The following is a 20,709-nucleotide window of genomic DNA, read 5'->3' on the forward strand; positions in this document are numbered from 1 at the left end:
AAAGCACGAATTATTAAAACTCAATTGTGTTACGTATGATGAGCAGCACCAGCTCAATAGCTTGCTTTTGCTGCTGGTTTTTGGTGCTAAGGAGTGAGACTGGGGCTTCGACGATCTTGTGCGCCTGCTCTGTCACGGAGCTGCACTCCCAGAACATGCACCACTTTGTAATGAATGGATATTTTGTCTATCGGCCGGTGCTCATGATGACTCTAACTAGATTAACTTGGAGCATGACGTGGGCGACAGTGGAGAACGTAAAGACCCTATTTATAACAGATATATTCTGTAAGGAGGCACAAAAGCAGATTCGCCACTGTCCCGCCCTGCCTCTTCTCTGAAGATGTTCTGCCTGCTTCAAAAGATTTGCGCTCACATGTTGCTAACAGAGGAGTGTGCTAGTGGGGAATTGTCTCTACAACCTCTCAGTTCTGGAAGCTGTGTTAGGCTTCCTATGTGTATAGATATTTGGTCATTCTCAGATTTCTGACATGGTTGAAGACGGGTAGTCTCATAGACAACCCAAGCTGTTTAGCATTGAGAAAGATAATAAATTTGAAAGGGTGGTTTTTCAGATGGCCAGATGGCAAAAGATCTCAAATCAAGATATGTCAGGCATAGAATTATAGTCTTTTAGGGTAGATGACAAGGTGCTTTAGTTAATGGGCAAATTGATGGACTGGGTGCTGAGTGTATCTTATGTTTTATAAATTGTACAATGGTAATAATTGTATTCAATTTATATATAAGCAAAAAGACTTTTAACTGGACAAAAGTGGGGAAATGTTGTGGTGTGTCCTGGAGTTATCTGTATTTTGATGCTAATTCCACTGACCCAAGGACAGCTGCCCAGTCACATACTCAGGACTCAGGTGACTTCTTCTCCTTCTCCCTATTGAATTTGTAAAATACAGGTGAGGGACAGGTACAGGATAGAAGGAGGCCTGTCATTGGATGAGATGGAAGAATGGGAGGGAGAAAAGTTTGAAGGAAGGGGAGAGACTGGAACGGAAAGGGAGAAGAGACAGGAAGGAGAGGGAGAGAAGCCGTGGCCGGTGACATTAGGATTCCGCTCTGTGTATTTACAGGTTGTTATGAATGTTCTTAAGGGATGGATGGTACCAGGCTTTGTATGTTTAGGTGGGCAATCATATCTTATCAATTGGATCTTAAAAAAAAAAAAGACAGCACTGGCTCCATCCGCCCTGCCTCTACAGACATCGGCCCTCCGGAAGTGCACCCAGCTCCCTGCAGTGTGCAGCCCAACTTTGACACCGACTGCGCTGTCATCTTGTGTCTCTGGCATCCTCTGCAATCCCACAGCACCCACTTTGCCCATTCAGGCATTCACAAAGGGATCAATTCGGAAAAGCTGAGGATGTTTCTCTAAGAAATAATCAAAGAAGTAAAACAAACAAAAGACTGTTCAAGGCAAGAGAGAAAAATCTAATACAAAGCACTGAAGAGGGTGGAGGGACCCTAAAAAAAAAAGATAACTGCTAGGCAGGAATCACGTGAAGGCACGCCTTTGGAGTGTTGGTCTTTCTGTTCTGTGTGTAGCTGGAGGATTCGGATCCTGAGATGCTCTCTTCTGCTCTAAGGCATAGGATGGGAACTATTCCACACTCTGTGGATATAACTTGGTCTGTTTCGGGAGGATCCGAAGCGGTAGAAGCCACAGCAGTGGAGTTTAACACCTTCGTTGGCGTTGGTGATGATCATCCTCAATGGCGGGATCCTCTCCACTGCCCAGACCAACGTGGGCACCTTTAATCCCAGAACTCAGGAGGGAGAGGCAGGTAGAGCTCTGTGAGTTCCAGGCCGGCCTGGTCAACAAAGTGTATTCCAAGACAGTCAGGGCTATACAGAGAAACCCTGTCTTGAAAATCCAAAAAGAAAAGAAAGATAGACAAACGGGAAGAAAGGAAGAAAAGAGGAAGGAAGGGAGAAAGGAAAGGGAGGGAGGAAGGGAGGGAGGAAGGGAGGGAGGGAGGAAGGGAGGGAGGAAGGGAGGGAGGAAGGGAGGAAGGAAGGAAGGGAGGGAGGGAGGAAGGAAGGGAGGGAGGAAGGGAGGGAGGGAGGAGGAAGGGAGGGAGGGAGGGAGGGAGGAAGGGAGGGAGGAGGGAGGGAGGAGGGAGGGAGGGAGGGAGGGGGAGGGAGGGAGGGAGGAAGGGAGGGAGGGAGGGAGGGGAGGGAGGAAGGGAGGAGGAAGGGAGGAGGAAGGGAGGGAGGAGGAGGAGGGAGGAAGGAAGGAAGGAGGAAGGAAGAAAAGAAAAGAAAGAAAAGAGAGAGAGAGAGAGAGAGAGAGAAAGAGAGAGAGGACTTACCAGGGCTGGAGAGATGGCTCAGTGGTTAAGAACACCGACTGCTCTTGCAGAGGTCCTGAGTTCAATTCCCAGCAACCACATGGTGGCTCACAACCATCTGTAATGGGATCCGATGCCCTCTTCTGGTGTGTCCGAAGACAGCTACAGTGTACTCATATACATGAAATAAATAAATCTTTAAAAAATAAATAAACAAGTAAAGGACTCACCAATAGACTTGCTTGGAAAGTTTTACGTCACACAAAAATAAGGTTTAGTTAAAAGAGCTCTGCCTGCAGGGCGGTTTTGAGAGGTCGACCCTGGCTGACCCCGCGCTCTTATCAGGAAGAGCATGATTCTGCCAGGCAGACGGGATGACCCTGGTTAACAGCTGCCCGGGGAAAGCAGCCCTGGTCTGTCCCTGGGTAACCATGACAATATTTTTATATTTCAAATCTCTACATTTGTCCAAACAGCCAAACCTTGGAATTTCTGTCCTTGCAAAACATGTTTAATGGCTCAACGTGTAACTTGAGGCCGAGAGACTGTACATGCTGAGGGAGTTTCTGTTCCCGGCCCGGCCCTGTGCATTAGCCAGAACCGGTGTGTGCTGTTGTTAAAGTTTTCTTAGTTCTCTAGGGCGTGGGGTGATTCTCACTAGGAGGCTCAGTGCTATTATAACAATGTGAGTTAACGTTGGGTGTTGACTTTGAGTAGAGCTCTCGTCTCTGTGGTAAGGAAAAGGAATGTAAGATTTGTTGAGCCTATTCCCAGCTCAGGCCTCAGACAGGAGCTTTGCAGAGCTTCGCTCCCATGCTTCCCTGGATCCTCCTAGATTCCAAGAGTCTGTCTGTCCCTTTCTACTGATGGGAAAACTGAGGCTCAGAGCTGGGGTGTTCCTATATGCATATGGCTAAACAAAAGCTCCACTTCTAGTTTATTATATACCTGTTAACCTTCCACCTTTATGTCTGTTTGCATGTGATGGTTTTTTTCTTCCTTCTGTGTGACATAACCTGAAGTGGTGATGTGACTGTCCTGTAGAACTGGGTAGTACCATGCAAAATGTTATCAAGCTCTGCTCTAGACCTGACCGTCACCTATGAGCATAACTGTACAACCGAACTCTTTACTGATGTATGTATTTGATTAGCATTCCAGGTGCCAAGGACATAGCAGCAATGGGGACCTAACTTGATATCTGTGTCCTCGGGCCACCAGACAAGATTCCTCTCTGACTGGTAGTTTAAATGAACCACCTGAGCAAACCAGTTTCTGCAGCCAGCCCCGTGCAAGCCACCCATGCATGTCTCGGTCCTAATTGTTGCTGTCTGCACGGAAGCAGCCATAGTGCTTCAGTGCTGCTCCCTGACGCTGGACCTCCACCTGAGTCTCTCGAATGCCTTGAGTTGCTAATAGTCTGGCTGTTTGAAACCAGAGAGCCTGAAGGATGCACATCCCTAGCCTCATCCCCAGCTCCAAAGCAGTGTTCCCAGGTGACCTAGAAGGAAAACGAGCCCTGGCGTGACTGCGCACGCCTGCTTGAGCAGGAGATGACAGGGAGCCTCCAGAAATGATGGCAAATTGTAAGGTGCAATTTCATAAATGACTCAAATGCAATTCTGGAAATGCAATCCTTACCTCTTTGTGGCTCAGAATAAAACAGTATTAATAACAGGCCAGACAGTGTAACAGTCCCAAAAAATGAGGTCAAGGAGGAGAAGGGCTCTAGGCAGACATGGTTTAAGAGGCCACATATTCTAATAAGACTGTCTGACTCCGTAGTTCAATCTGTTTTTTTAATTGACTTTTTTTTTTTACTTTTCCTGTATTTAACATTTTTACATTTTTCACCCATTAGAGAGAAATACTAGAAATGTCTCATATTGAACCCAAGAAATGGCTCGGTGGATAAAGGCAAATTAACCACCAATAGCCCTAGGTCAGTCCTTGGAACCTACCTGAAAAGGTAGAAGAAAAGACTTAGCTTCCACAAGTTGTCCTCTTGAATTCCACACCTACAGTATGTGTGCATCACACCCACCCCCCCACACACACACACAAGCATGCACATGTATGCACACACAAACTATTAATAAATACAAAGGACATATGTTGTCATTTGAATCCATATGAACACTAATAAACATTGCATAAGTTGGGTTTTTTTTTTTTAATCTAGATCTGCTCAGTGAGCTTGCTGCCAGCTTGGTCTACAGAGTGAGTTCCAAGCTACATAGAGAAACCCTGTCTGTATGTAGAGACAAACAAACAAACAAACAGGTCTGCACAGGTTTACCAAGGACACAAAACTGTAGTTAGGAAGGAGAAGCAAACTTTATCATTCTATAGCACAGTGGGGTAACTGTAACTATCAGCAACTTACTGTGTATTTCAAAATAGAAAGGAAGACCAAATGTGGTCCATGCTTATAGTCGAAGCATGTGACAGAAAGAGGCAGGAGGATCAGGAGTTAAAGACCACATATGAGGAGCTTAAGGACAACCTGGGCTACCTGTCCCCCATAGAGACCCCTGTCCCACTAAAAAAGCTAGAAGACAACATGCTGAATCCCCACACGTCTATTCAAAGAGTCCACTGTACCCACACAGATGTACAATGGGGCATCACGTTTTATGTGTATGTTTGCTTTGCCTGCACGTATATCTGTGCCCCATGTGTAAGCCAGGTAGCTTCAGAGATCAGAAGTGGGTATCTGATTACTTGGGACTAGAATTACAGACGATTGGGAGCCACCATGTAGATGCTGGGAATCGAACCTGGGACCACTGGAAGAGCAGCCAGTGCTCTTAACCACAGAGTCATCCCTCCAGCCCTAACTATGTGTCAAATTTCAAAAGAATAAAAAGTAGAAGATAACATTATATGTTAAAAAAAAAAAAAAAAAAAAAAGCTGTCTGCCCGACCATGGATGCCTGGCCTGGATGTTGGTCTATATGCACCTCCTTCGGGGAGCTTCTATCCTTATGCTGATACCACTGGTGTCTCCAAGTGTTCCCCTGGCAGAGTTCCTGTCTCACAGACTTGTGAGCATGACCCCATCCTTTTCCTCGCCTCCTGCCTGTACTCTCCCACACCCACCTCACTCTAAAATACAATTTAGGAGAGAAAACCCTTGACAGCTTCTTCAGTTATTTTCATCTTAAAAGTTCTCTGACAGCCAACATTCCATTTGTCCTTTCGTAAGACACTTTGCTTTGAGGATGCTATTTGCCTGGTGCATTTATGCCTTTAAGGATGCCCCCTTAATGCTGAACGCCATATTACCTTAAGTGCCTGAGCTAGGAGGAAATACAAGGGTACTTGCTCTCGCATGAAGAGGACACAGCCACCATTCAGCCCCTTACCTGCTTCATTTCGCTCAATCTTGGTCTTAGTGGCTTGCGTTCCTATAACAAAATACTCGAGATCAACTTAAAAGACAAGTGGACTGGTATATGCCTGTAGTCCCAGCACTTGGGAAGCCACAGCAAGAGGATCCTGAGCTCAAGGCCAGCTCGGTCTTCATAATGAGAATCTACCTCTCCCGTATCCTGCACCCAAAGGAGTTTCCTTTGGTTGCTGGTTTCAGGGTTTCTGGTTTCTGAATTCTGGTTCATCGGCCCCATTGCTTTAGGCGAATAGCTAGACATGGCAGATAAAGCTCGCCACCTTGTGGCCAGAAGAGGAAAGCAAGAGAAGGGGCTGAGGTCCCAGTGTCCACATCAGGAGCATGCCCCCAGGGGCCTAACTTGCTATCACCAGGCCCCGCCTCTTAGGGCTTCCACTGCCTGCCAGGAGTAGGTGGGGCTGAACTCCGGAGCATTCAACCCGTGACCATTGGAGAACATTCAAGATGCAAACTACAGGAATCCTCATCACAAGCTGACAAGGCGCGCACTGATTGTATTACCACCGCACAAACGAAGAAACCAAGAATTTACATAGAAATCACACAGCCAGTGAGTAGCAAAGGCTTCAGACTGGACCTGTTTCTTTCCAGAGCCCAAGCTCTCTTGCTATTTTCCCAAGGCTTTGTACAATAAATGTAAGGAGAAGACAAAAACAATCCACGAGCCCTACTCAGGGCCTGACAGAAGTGGGTGAGAAAACGCTGCAGACGGGACTCTGGGCTTTCAGGCGTGAGAGGTCACGTCTGGTTTTTTTTGTTTGTTTGATTGTTTGTTTGTTTTGAGTTCCTCTCAGAAAGAGAGTCACAGGAACTCTCGGAGACTGTGCAGACTAAGTTTCAAACCCCGATGGTGCGTGGCTGACTTCCTGTGGGTTCTCATCTGAATCCTCAGGCCTTCCTGGTTTGCTTTAAATCGCCATGAAGGAGTGTCGCTCAAACTGGAGGAACAAAGCGTTTCTTTCCACTTACGTCTGAGTCCATCATTGAGGGAAGTCAGAGCTGGATGTCGAGGCAGAAACACAGAGGCCAGAACTAAAGCAGAGGCCATGATGAACGCTGATATTGGCTTGCTCAGCATTCTTTCTCATACAACCCAGGACCACCTACCCAGGGGTGGTACCGCCCCCAATGAACAGGGCCATCCCGTACCAACCATCAACCAAGAAAATGTGCTGTAGACTTGCCTACAGGCCAAGATGGTGAAGGGATTTTCTCACCTGAGGTCCCACTTGCCAGATGACTCAAACTTGGGTCAAGTTGACGAAGAACTGACAGGGATACCAGGCATGGAATCTGGCAGCCTTCCCGGGAATACTTGCCATTCTTTCTCTTTGGTGTTCTGGAAGCGTCTCTCATGGGGTCTGAAGACTAGAAACTACCTCCAGTAGCTCTGTGGTCTGACCTCACCTTGTGGTTGCGGGGAGGATCCTCTGGGTAGAACAGCAGGGCAGACAGACCAGACTCACCCATGGCAGGGGTGGAATCCAGGGCCAGGAGGAATTCTCACCTCAACCACTTACCAGCCCTGTGCCTGCACACTTTACTCTTTCCCTGTAAAATGGGAATAAGACAGGAGTAGAGTTCACAGGAGAAATGGTGGAGAGATAGTGCTTTGTTTCACAGAACTAGGAAAGGAACCTAGCGCCTTGCACACACTAACTAGTCCAGGACTCTACAACCAAGCTCTTTCTCCAGACGCTTTCTAGGTGTCCTCGTTTACTTTATATTACTGTGATAAAATACTGAATCAGATAAAATCCTAATGGTGCAATTTAAGAAAGTGTGTGTGTGCGCGCGTGTGTGTGTGCATGCGTGTGTTGCACATGTGTGCATGTGTGTGTGTGTGTGCGTGCGTGTGCGTGCTCATGCTACGCACACAAGTCTGCAGGTACACATGCCTGTGCATGAGCATCAGAGCTTTATCAGGATGTCACCTGCCTTCCTCTATCCCTGGAGCCAGGGTGTCCCACTGAAGCAGGAGCTCACTGTTTAGTGTCTAGCCAGCAGGTTCTCAGGATCTGCCTGCCTCCCACAGGTTCTCAGGATCTGCCTCCTGATGCTGGAATTCCAGACAAACACAGCCATGCTCAGCCTCTTAATGCAGATGCTGGGGATTTAAACTCAGGTCCTTTTGCTTGCAGAGCAAGTAGTCTTACCCACTGAGCCACCTACCAGCCTCGCTTTTCATTATGATGCAAGGACTTGCTAAGCTGCCCAAGGCTGGTCTTGAACTGTCCATTCCTGGGGATCCAATGCCTACTTCTGATTTCCATGGGCACGAGGCATGCAAGTGGTCATCTATACATGCAGATAAAACACTCATACACATTTTAAAAACACAATTAAAATAACATTAAAATTAGATTACTCTTTAGATTACTTTTTAAATGAGAGTTGGTTTCCTAGCACAGGTGAGCTACAGAGCTGGAGTTTACTAGCATCCCCACTCTCTAGTGCTGATGTGTGTTCTCCTTCTGCATTTAATATTCTTTACCATGTGAGACCTCAGGACCTGCAGGTACTGATTCGGGCCTCACAGAGGACCATCTGCTGTAGAATTGACTCAGTTCTTTCTACTTAGAACTTCCGCAGGCATTACACTGCAGGCTCATGTCTCCCCCTAGTGGATGGGAGAGACTATGACTGACTAGATTCCTTTTCCTTTTAGAAAGGTGTCAAGCACTAGCTAGGGCTGGCCTGGAACAAGCAGTGTAAACCAGGCTGGCCTTGAACTCACAGGGATCTGCCTGCCTCTGCTTCCACAGTGTTATGATTAAACATGTGTGCTTTCAAGCCCCGATTCGAGTAGCTATTGGTTTAAATCAATTTGTGATCAGTGACTTGTTGAAAATAAAAAATTAGTAATTTTTCTCATTGATTTCTAAGAGCAGTTCAAAAAGAATGGAAGGTAGAGTGACTTACACTCAAATCGTCCCAGCAATGGCTGACTTGTAAAGGCAGCCAATGGTGAAGGCATAGACAGCTAACGAAAGGCTTTAGGGCCACAAAAGAGCCTCAGAGCCCAGACAGAGAGCTAGAATACTGGAGGCTGCAGAAGAAGGAAGATCTGAAATCAGGATCTGCCTCCCGATGCTGAGGGTCCTAAAACCCCAGCCTAGAGGGCCCTAACACTAGAGGGCGCCACTTGCCACTTCTTCTGTCTGTCTACTGCCATCTTAACTGATAAACATTGGAAGAACAGAAAGGTACCGGAGAAGGGCCTTTAAAGAGGATCTCTTTGCCTGTCCAGTTTTTCTTTTCTTTTCTTTTTTTTCTTCCCTTTCCTTTCCTTTTCTTTTCTTTCTTTTTTAGGTTATATTAAAGACAGGTTTATTGGGAAGCTGATCTCAAGTGGGTGAGTTCACTGGCCCAAGGACCAAGGCCAGGAAGTCATCATGTGGAAAGGGGGAGTAGGGGAGAGAGAGAGAGAAAGAGAGATTAACTGTCACATGTATGTGTGCACGTGTGTGTGTGTGTGTGTGTGTGTGTGTGTGTGTGTGTGTCCATAGAGCCAATATTCTCTGGGTAGGGGCTGGTACTGTGGCTCATTCCCAGAGTTAAGGCAGGGAAGCAAAAGCTACACAGAGCATAGGGACAGTGGTACAGCCCACGATCCTAGCACTCAGCGTGTGTGATCATGACATTGAGGCCAGTCCGAGCTATTTGGCCTGTTTCTGTCTCAAACACACTCACACACACACACACACACACACACACACACACACACACACACACACACACACCACACCACACACACACACACCACACACAAAGGAAGCAGCATCTAGATTCCAGAGTCAGTTTCTAGAGTCTAGAAATTGGAAAGGCAATGAAGCCAGCTTGGGCTACAGAGGAAGACCCTCTCTCAAAACACAGATGTAAATGAAATACTATAAAGTAGAAAGTGAGCTTAATTAAATATTAAATGTTTATTAATTGATTAAAACCATTTAATTGCATTAAAAAATATTAAATACTAAAACAATAACCACAACAGCCTATTGCCCGTTCTGTTTACAGAAATTCTCAGTGAAAGGGGTGTGCACGTGCAGAGAGAGAAGAGGGGAAGAGGTCAGCCCACTATTTCTATGTAGGTAGAGCATATTAACCCCCAGCCAGCGAGAGGTCACATTTTTTGTTGTAGTTCGGGAAGTCAATGCAGAGAAAATAGAGTGAAATAAAGGCCACACCCAGCATAGCAGTGGCTATGAGGACGCTCTGAATTTGACTAATCTGGATCGCACAGTAGGCATAGAATCTGCCATCCATCTTCTGCTTGCTGCCTTTAGTGTATCCCAATCTGTCCTCACAGTAGCTCACCCATGATGGCTATGAATGTGACCCTCATTCACGCACAGGCGCAACAGGAAACCTTGAATTCTCTCTCGTGCCTTGGCAGGCAGGGGCCACTTTCTCAGCAGCCCTCCTGGAACATTTCTACATCTCAGACAAAACTGTCACTGGCTGAGAGAAAGGCACAGCTCAATTAGCTTGTGTAGCCCGCTTAGCACACAGGGCCACAAAGCATTGTGGTCCTCGAACACAGCAGGGAGAGGGCAAGGGGCTTCAGAGAAAGAAACTAGAGAGTCATGGCTAGAATACTTCCCTGAGATCCAACCAGGACAGTCCCTTTAGGCTGCATTTGAACCTAGGCATGATGGCACCAGCCTGTAATCCTCGTATTTTAGAAACAAAAGCAGGAGAATTGCTGCCAGTCCCAGGCCACACTGGGCTACACAGTGAGTTCCAGTCCAGCCCAGGTTGCATACGTGGGACTCATTCAAATGAGCATCTGAAAGCCTCGTCGCGTCTCACGTACAACTGTGACCCTGGAACTTGAGATGCGGAGGCAGGAAGATCTGTTTAAGGAGAACAGATCTGTGCTGGTCATGGCAGCACACGCCTTAATTTCTGTATTAGATTTTCGCTCTCAGCTCTCTAAAATCATGTCTACCAACAACTGTGTTTAGAAGGTAGAAGGATGCTAAGCCACAGAGAAGGGATATTAACTTGCAGGTTGGTTTCAAAATAACTTCTGAGAGCCATCAGCTTAGGGGGGTGGAGAGTGATACTAATTAAAATTATTTTAAAATGCCTTAGGAGGGACCAATGGCTGAGCAGGTGAAGAACATTATTACTGCCAAGCGTTCCCTCCCTACCCGCCCCCTCCCAAAACCCACGTCGTGGAATGAGAGAAATGAGTTCAGCAAATCATCCTCTGGCCTCCACGTGTCCTGCAGCACTTACACTCCCACACCTACACACACATATCCACACCTACACACACACACACACACGCACACACACGCATACACACAAACACACACGCACGCACGCATGCACTCATATTCACATCCACAAAATAAAATCTTTTAAAAATAAATCTTGCCTATTTTTATTGTCCCGGCTATCTTTTTATTTTTGTTTTGTTTTGTCTGAGACGAAGGCTTTTCTATGTAGTCCTCTCTGTCCTAAAACTTGTTTCGCAGACAAGGCTGTCCTTGAACCCAGCCTGCCTACCAAGTGCTGGGATTAAAGACCTGCAGAATTATGCCTGGCTGGTCTATTTATCTTTAAAAAGAAAAAGGGGAGTCCTGGAGAGATGGCTCAGAGGTTATGAGCACTGGCTGCTCTTGCAGAAGACCAGGGTTCAGTTCCCAGCACCCATATAGCAGTTCCTAGTGGCCTGTGAGTCCAGATCCAGGTGACTCAACACTTTCCGGCCTCCTCAGGTGCCAGGCACACACATGGAGCACTCACGAATATATGGACACGCACATATACACATAAAATAAAAATAAAGATACTTTTTAAAAAAACACTAAGCTGAGCATGGTGGGACAGCCTTTAACACCAATACTTGGAAGGCAAACAGTTTCTGTAAGTGCAAAGCCAGCTCAGTCTACATAGTGAGCAGTCAGGACTCCATTGTGAAACACTGTCTCAAAACCAACAACAAAACAAAGGGAGGGAGGGAGAGAGGGAGGCAGGCAGGCAGGAAGGAAGGAAGGAAGGAAGGAAGGAAGGAAGGAAGGAAGGAAGGAAGGAAGGAAGTGGGGAAAAGAGACTAGAGGAGGAGAATATAAACCAGCAGTAGAGGACTGTCATTGCAAGACCTTGGTTTCCATCTCCAGGGCCTCCAAAAGAAAAACCTATTGAGGTAAATATGGAATATACTTTGGTAAGCTATCCTAAAACTAATTTATGTGAGAAACTGAAAGCATTAGAGTTGTGCATTTTAAATGTTTGCAGAGCTGAGTACAGGTACGGCTTAGAGAAACCTTACACGGGGAGCACGTGTAGAGTCGTTGCCAGCACTGCAAAGTTAGGGAAGCCACCTGCCTACTGCAACAGAGACCAACAGGGCACGTCACTGCCCCTGCCAACACCCCTGCCCCTGGCAGCACCCTGGCACCACCCCCACACCTTGATTGGCTGGAATCCAGGCACGTTCAGTAGCCAACGCCTTCTACGATGTGCACACACAGCACAGCCTGTGCCAGCTCTAGTGAGGTAAAACTGGCTTTGCTGAGCTGTTGGGATCTTCGGGACCTCAAGTTTTGTAGCACCCCAAAAGCAAATTCTAAACAGGAAGGTGTCTCTGGCCTAGATGGCCATTTGGGTATTCTGAAGCGCAGGAAAGAACATTGGGTAGGGAACACTTAGAGGCGAAGGTCAGAGTACAGTGAAGGAGGAGAATTTTGGGAAGCCCAGGCTGTAAAGCCTAGACTCCTGCAATGACTCAGAGTAAAATGTCTAGCGCTGTGCCCACTAGCTCAGGTGCTTCTGTACTACCAGCTTCTGTAGTCACAGAAAGTGTTTTGTCAGAGTGTTTGAAGCTGCCTGCAACCCCATCATAGAACTCAGAGATCCAAGCCACATTTATTGTCTAATCTGAGATGTTAAGCTTCTAAGCAGCTCCAGTCTTGAGGCAAGCTGTTGGCTCAGCAAGAACTAAACACAGCTATATTGTGTTTCTCACTGATTGTCTTCCTACCTCTCTCAGAGAGACCCGCTCAAAACAGCGTTGTCTGCCTCTCTGCTTCTGGTCCTAGAGCCACTGGTTTGGCCGGTAAGAAAATCGAGCGTTCTAGTCGACATCCCCCTGTTCAGCCTGAAAGGAAATCTGAACTGATGGGTCTGTTGCCATACCTAGGCTACGGCTGGTCATTTGGATAATGTATATTTCAGTATAAACTGCCATATAAAAGTCTAGTAAATACATTTTTTAGAATATGTATACACATCTGTTGTGTGTGTAGGTGTGGAATTGCCTGCTCATAAAGCATACATGTGTTCAGTTCTAGTGGACGCTAAACAATGGCTTCAAAATGTTGTTACTGAGCCTGACTGTATTGAGTTCAAAGACAGAAATGGATAAGGTCAGTTCTCGTGTTCCCTCTAGGCCGTGTTACCAAGTCTTAAGTTTATCTCTCTGCTGCTGTCTCATCTGTGAACTTCCGCAAATTTTTCTAGCTTCTGTCTCCAACCTTTATTCTCCTCTTCCTGTCGCTTATTATGATCTATAATTTCCTAAACCTTTAATCCTGGTGTTTTTTCTAATCCCTTTTCTAAGGCACATAACTTTTTATCTAGGGCCCTGTCTTTTGAGAAGACACAGCAAATCAAGAGAATAAATATTGCAGTAATAGTAAATGACGAGGTGTCTATTTCCTTTAAATCTATCCCTGTAGAACCGTTCACAATATCATCCCAAAGGTATGTGCTTCTCATCTTTAAGTATCATATCACACACACACACACACACACACACACACACACACACAAAATTCTTATTACCTGATCCAGAGCTTTTTGTACCTTTGTCTCCCTCTGCTGTTTGATTCAGGACACTGCAGTTCTCTCTGATTCTTTTATTCACAGGTTGACTGTAAAAGGACCCGAGGCTTCTGTGCATCTGAGCAGCTTCTCTGTCTTTTGTTTGGGTTGCAGCTGGCAGCTTGTGCACTGATCTCAGGCAGACTGCAGCACAAGCAGTCAGGAGACCCGGTCTGGCTGTCTTGTGTCCTGTGTAGATGTAGCGGATATGGGAGAACGAGCACATAAATGCCCAGATCAGATCACTGTCTCTGCCAGAAAACTACCTCTCAGGCAGTTGCACTCCAGGGTCCCTGTGCTAGGCTCAGTGAAACTGACACTGGTGCTGCCCAAGCTCCAGTTCCAGACTAGGGTGCTGCCTCTGGCTGTAGCTGTCTGCCTGAGGCTCTCTGTAGACCCCTCAGATCCATCTTTCAATCTACACACTGCTGCAGCCTTAGACCGCTGCCCTCACCATTTATTTGGGGGTGGGGGGTGGGGCAGCGGACTTCTATCTCAGGTTATTTGGGTTCTAAGCAATGCAACGGGCACCAATTTGTTGCAGTCTCCGACCCTAATAGGCCCACGCGAAAACCCACAACTCAGTTATATGTATAAACTGCACTCTAGATTGGCCAGATTCGCCACCACACTAATCTATTCCCCATCCCTTGCTACTCGCGGCTTCTCCAGGCCATGTGGTTCTGCTCTGTCTTCCTTCCGCCTCTTGGTTTTTTGTTTTTGTTTTTTTTTTTATATCGTGGCAAGGTAGCCATGGAGCAGAAATTGCCTGTTTCATATGCAGACAAAATACTGTCTGGGAAAAAGGGGCACGCTATGTGGAATAGTTGACTAATAGCTCTGGCAAGACAGGGTAAACGGTTCTTCATAATCCTGCTTTGCAAACGTCTGTCAGCTGGTGCTGAGCCGAAGGCTGAAGATGGATGCTCTAATAGTCTAAGACACTGCGGAGCTGTCGAGGAGCTGTCAAGGTAGTCAGCTGTCTCTACCATTGTTTAGATTTGAGAAACTGTACTTGGTGCCTCCTATATACCTAGGTAAGGTTTAAGTCGTTCTCAGATTTCTGGTTGGGCTGAAGACTCGTTAAACCTCATAATCAAACTCAAGCTGTTTATCCTTGAGAGAGAGGTTATAGGGCGGAAGACATGGTTTTCAGATGGCGTTACCAGCTATAGTCTAAACATAATCCAGGGAGAGAATCGTACTTCTTTAGATTAGGAATGACAGTAGAGTACTTCATCTAATTGACAAATATGATGGAGTGGATGTCATCCGTATATCATTCTGTGTAATTTACATGGTGTTATGCTTTTACTCACTTTATGTATGGCAGAAGAGTTTTTGTTTGTTTGTTTTTGACAGAAAAGGTGAAATGTAGGGGTTGGATCTGATGCTAAGGTCCTGTTCCCCAATTGATTCTTTTTATTTTTTTATTGTATTTTTTAATTTACATTTCAAATGTTATTATTCCTTTTCCCAGTTTCCCATCAATTAACTCCCATCCCATCTCCCCTCCCCCTTCCTCTATGAGGGTGTTCCCCCACCCAACCACCCACCCCTTCCTGCCTCCCACCCTGACATTCTTCTACACTGGGGCCTCGAGCCTTGGCAGGTCCAAGGGCTTCTCCTCCCGTTGGTGCAGCCCCCAATTGGTTCTTGAGCCATCAATAAAGATACCAGCGACCAATGACTGAGGATGGGGCGGGGCACTTAAGAGTTGTGTGGGAGGACACAGGCACAATTGAGAGAGCTGGGAAAGAGCTGGAAGAGAGGAAGAGTAGTTGCAGGAGATAAGGGCAACCAGCCATGTGAGCTTTCAGTTTTGAGTGCCAATGGCCACTCTATCTGATTATGCGTGGGGTGGCAGGAGAGGTTTATCAGTGCCCAGTCATTTTAAGATTAACTGTCACACATACGCATGCACGTGTGTGTGTGTGTGTGTGTGTGTGTGTGTGTGTGTGTGTGTGTGTGTATGTCCCCGTCCATAGATCCAATATTCTCTGGGTAGGGGCTGGTACTGTGGCTCATTCCCAGAGTTAAGGCAGGGTAGCAAAAACTACACACAGCATAGGAACAGTGGTACAGCCCACGATCCTAGCACTCAGGGTGTGTGATCATGACTTTGGAGCCAGTCCGAGCTACTTAGCCTGTTTCTGTCTCAAACAACACACACACACACACACACACACACACACACACACACACACACACACACACACACACACACAAAGGAAGCAGCATCTAGATTCCAGAGTCAGTTTCTAGAGTCTAGAAATTGGAAAGGCAGTGAAGCCAGCCTGGGCTACAGAGAGAAGATTCTCTCTCAAAACACAGATGTAAATGAAGTTACTATAAAGTGGAAAGTGAGCCTAATTATGTTTATTAATTAACTAAAACAATTTAATTGCATTAAAATAAATATTAAATACTAGGACAATCACCACAATACAGTCTATTGCCCATTCTGTTTACAGGAATTCTCAATGATGTTCCAACCCCTTGACAGGTCATATTTGATATCCATATGCTTAGTTAATAAAGTAAGGTGACTGGACTGGCACAGTATAACTTGGGCCCCAAGAGACGTCATTCCAGGATTGCTTCTTGCTGCGGATCTGCCTTTCCTGTCACTCTTACATAGACTAATGATTCCTGGGCATCAGCCCATCCTACTGAGCAGACTTCCTGCAGATCAACAGAAAGATGATTTGTGAATTAATACCGTTTAGATGAATAAATGATTTCATAGAATTCCTGATTTGATTCAAATAATTTTAGGAAGAAAGTTGCTGGGAGCTAAGCTCGCTTACACCACCTCTGTCTCAGGAATGACAAGCCCACTTACACCCTCTGGGACACCTAGCCAGGTGTCTGTTCTCATCACTTTTACAGCTTCCTGTCTCCAGCTGTCTGTTCTTATCAGTCTATACCTGCAATATACAGTTTAGGGCTATAGGGAGGGTGGTGACAGTTGTGAAATTGGTCCTGGGTCCTGGGTGACCTTCCCGCCTGTTTGTCTTTATAAGCCACTGGTTTTGTTTGTTTGTTTGTTTGTTTGTTTTGTTTTTTAATTTTTTTTTCCGGCGCTGGGGACTGAACCCAGGGCCTTGCGCTTGCTAGGCAAGCGCTACCACTGAGCTAAGTCCCCAACCCCTATAAGCCACTGTTTTTAATTAAAGTTTGAGAGCTTGATCAGAACACAGACTTGCTCTCCTTCTTTGCGACTCTTGTCCCCCATTCTTTCACCCCCTCCCAGGTCTCCGCTGAACCCCTGCAGGCTGGGGCAGAAAGTTCTAAAATGGTTATAGTTGTTTTGCTGGAAAGATGCAATAAAGTTAGAATCAAGAGTAGAATGTGCCCGCTCCTCATAAATAGTCAGTGAGTGCTGCATATGAAGATATGCAATGAGCTTTCATAATTGCACTAAAGAGAGATAGGCGTGGGACACACTGTGTTCAAGGAAAAACATTCAGTTCCGAGGCTGAAGCCACAGGTGTGCACATGCTAAGGCAAGACCGTGTGAGAACGGTTGCTTTGCACTCATGAGCTTACAGAATGGACCACTGCTCTGAACTTGTTGTTGATAACTTTCTGAAACTCCCCCTTTATGTAACATTTTATCTATAAGGTAATTCTTTCTTACATAGAGAACTTTTTGTCTAAAATGTTACAAAAAAGGCTGATAGCAATAAAGAAAGGTGGTGTAGCTGCTTTCCACACCACCCAGTGTGGTGTGTGTGTGTGTGTGTGTGTGTGTGTGTGTGTGTGTGTGTGTGTGTGTGACTTCTTTCCCTTTTTCTTTTCTCTCTGGTAAAAAAAAAAAGCTCTGAGCTTAGCCAGTGAAATGCTTCTGACTGACTCAGGAGAGAAAGGAGCTCTAGCAATAGATCCTTTTTGTAATTTCCTAGTGTTTGTTTAAGCATTAAGAGTCAAGTTTCGTCAGTGCTTATTGAAGAGTTAAGTTCCCATTTAAGCACTAAGTGTTACATTTTCCCAGTGTTTATTTAAGCACAGAGAGTTAAAGAGAAAAGAAGCCAGCAGTTATCAGCCACAGAATAAGAAGAGAGTGTTGTTCCCAGAAGCTAGCCATCATCTTCTAGCCCCCAGCAAGGTTAGAGAGAATTTCAAGGCTGGAGATTACAAGGTCAGTCTTTTTTGGCTTCTATCCACTGTGTTTCACACCTCAGCTCCAAACTTGGAAAAGCTGGGGTGGGCCCCAGGAACTAAGGAGAATTGTTTAGCCAATAAATTACCCATCCAAGACTTGGACTATTAGCTATAGTTATAAATATCACTGCCAATTATATGTTTATGGTTCATATCTTGCCTGACTGCAGTCAGTAAAAGTAATTAGATAAGTGTCATATAATCTCAAGTGACAATACAGACTAAGCCAGAAGTAATAGATCATTCCAAAGTGGAGTTAAATACCAAGCACGGGAGAGAAGAGATTTTAGATGAAACTTTCCAATTTTATTCACAATGTAGCTATACTCTGGGAGCTGTAGGCACAGCCGTATATAACTTCTTAGCAGCATGAATAAGCACAACTTGCTCACTTGGCTGGTCCAGGCTCACTGTGAGAATCCATCTTTGATTTGTTAGAGACTTCATAAATTTGGACGACAAGCTTCAGCTGATTAATGACATCCTTGTCTGCTGTTTTCATGTTAAATCCCAACATCTTCATAATGGTCTCCCGAAAGTCGGCGAGCTGTAAAGAACCACCACACAAATCGGTATGTGACCGCTGTGAGTCACCCACTCCTCATATACGATGAAATGAGTGTGGGCCGGAAGTCAGTTTTATGAAACATTTCCTAAAGGCAATACATCTTAGGGGTAGTAAAGGGTCTCGCCGTGTGGCTAAGCTGGCCTTGAACCCAACCTCTTCCTCCCAGTCTGCCAAGCACTGCTCTACAGCCAGGCTTCACTGTGTGCCTGGGCGAAGTGGTATTTTCAAGTTAGAAAAAGCCTTTCTATTACAAGAATTCTTTAAAACTTCTTATGCATTTGTATCTCTTTCTCTCATTTCCCCCAACTTTATTACTACTTACCATATTTTGCTCATAACATAATTACTTTTATACATTTATTTGTACATGCAGTATGCATGGGGAGGTCAAAGGCCATCTTATTTATTTATTTATTTATTTATTTATTGTAGCACACTGTCACTGTCTTCAGACACACCAGAAGAGGGCATTGGATCCCATTACAGATGGTTGTGAACCACCATGTAGTTGCTAGGATTTGAACTCAGGACCTCTGGAAGAGCAGTCAGTGCTCTTAACCACTGAGCCATCTCTGCAGCCCCCAGAGGGCATCTTTCAGGAGTCAGTTCTCTCCTACCATGTGTGGCCCAGGGATTGAACACAGGTTGGCAGGGTTAGCAGCAAGCACTTTTACCCACTGAGCCATCTTGCCAGCATGGCGTGTGTGCTCTGTTACTCAGTCTAGCCTATAATTCCTGGGCTGGAGGGACTCATGAGCCTCAGTCTCCCAAAGTGGGGACTGACCACATATGCCACTGAGTTGACAAACTTCCTTTTGAGCTACTCATTTGCTTAATGATAATAGCCGTCTTTAATGCATATTCCCAGTCCATCCAAGACCAAAGAGATCAAAAAGGACAGCAAACAAGAAAACAGCCACAAAGCCAACTGAAAGAAAACTACAGCTTTCACTGTGCACTCGACAGGGGACATGGATATCCCAAGCCAGCAGAGGTGGTACCAGAGGGTGGTGAACTCAATATCCACTGGTGTGGAACACAGACACAATGTCAGGGACAAGCCTGAGACCTGTAGGATCAGCACACGGACTCATGGGAAATGAGAAGATAGAGGCTTCAAAGCGTATGAGACCAGATATGGCAGCTCTAGACGGCAACATTTCTGAGGGGAGGCTGCAGAGTGCTTAAGGGAGAGATGGCTGGCAGAAAAGAGGACCGATGATGTCACATACACCCTCCGCCTCCAAATACAGACTCGTCAGGAAACCACTTGCACCTGCAATACCAGCCACAGTTCAAGGCCTGCCTGGGCTACAGGAGTTCAAGCCCAGGTCTGACAACTGAGTGAGAGGTTAGAGGCAGTGTGCTCCCCTAGCATCTGCAAGGCCCTGCAGCAGCACCTCAAAAACAAGGAAAGTAAAAGGCACCCTTGCTTTGACAACAGAAGAGGGCAGTGTTCAGCTAAAATAATCATATATCCTTGTTGAAATGTGGAAAGTGCTCTAAACTAGAAATATGAAGAAACTGGGTAACTATGAAAATTTTACATAAGGGACTGGAGGCTGATCAGCAGTCAGGAGCACAGTCCTCTTCCAGAGGACCCGAGTTCAAGTCCCAGCATACATACTGGGGGGCTCACAACCATCTGTGACTAAAAGGTGACTCTAGCCACACATTTATAGCATATGCTCACACAGACATGCATGTGATTAAGAATAGAGTAAATCCTTTAAGGATAAAGTAAATCCTGTAAGAAATAAAAAGTGAATAGACAAATGGTAAGTTATATGGAACACTTTGGGACAGAAATGGAAAAGTATTATCACCTAACCTGCTCATGTGATAAAATGAGCATTACAAACACATATACACACACATACACACACACACCCAAGCACATATACACACAAGCATATGTGCACCCACATATACACATGCATGCACGGGCACACACAACAAGACACCCATGAAACACGGTAACGGTGTTCGGATGCAGCACTTGGGCAGAAATGAAATTGTCACGTAGGAATCTGCAGGCAGGGAGAGGATATTTTAAGTCTGAGACGTATTCGGAAAAGAACTGGCTAAAGACTCTGACCAAAGTGCCTCTCGGATAAGGATCACTGAAACCAAGCAATCGCTGCAGGAAATGGCCTCAGAAATGAAGCGGGAAACAGCGTGGCCGAGGAGGAGATGTGACTAAAGGTACAAAGGGGGCAAAAGCAAGCTAGAAAACAGACACACACAAAAGAGAGAACAGGAAAGAGGAAACACCGACACAGCTTTCCATCGGTGTATCCTGCAGCGATGGGTCAATTTCTAACTACTTAAGCAACTACTATGGAAATAGGACATATACCTAATCACCCCCAACTATCAGTGAGGCCCTGGGTTTGATCCCCAGTACTACCAAAAAT

At 45.8% G+C, this 20,709-nt stretch overlaps 1 protein-coding gene across 1 annotated transcript in view; it reads right to left on the reverse strand.

Moving 5' to 3' along the window:
• Nucleotides 1-18,112: 18,112 nt before the first annotated feature.
• The window catches only part of LOC116905786 (coiled-coil domain-containing protein 170-like), a 37,842-nt gene continuing 35,245 nt past the window's right edge, over nucleotides 18,113-20,709 (reverse strand). Inside the window, exon 9 of the mRNA XM_032908763.1 lies at nucleotides 18,113-18,271. Within this exon, the coding sequence (XP_032764654.1) occupies nucleotides 18,113-18,271 (159 nt within the window). The remainder of the gene's footprint in view (nucleotides 18,272-20,709) is intronic.

Source organism: Rattus rattus, chromosome 7 (assembly GCF_011064425.1).
Source record: "Rattus rattus isolate New Zealand chromosome 7, Rrattus_CSIRO_v1, whole genome shotgun sequence".
Classification (NCBI taxonomy): domain Eukaryota; kingdom Metazoa; phylum Chordata; class Mammalia; order Rodentia; family Muridae; genus Rattus; species Rattus rattus.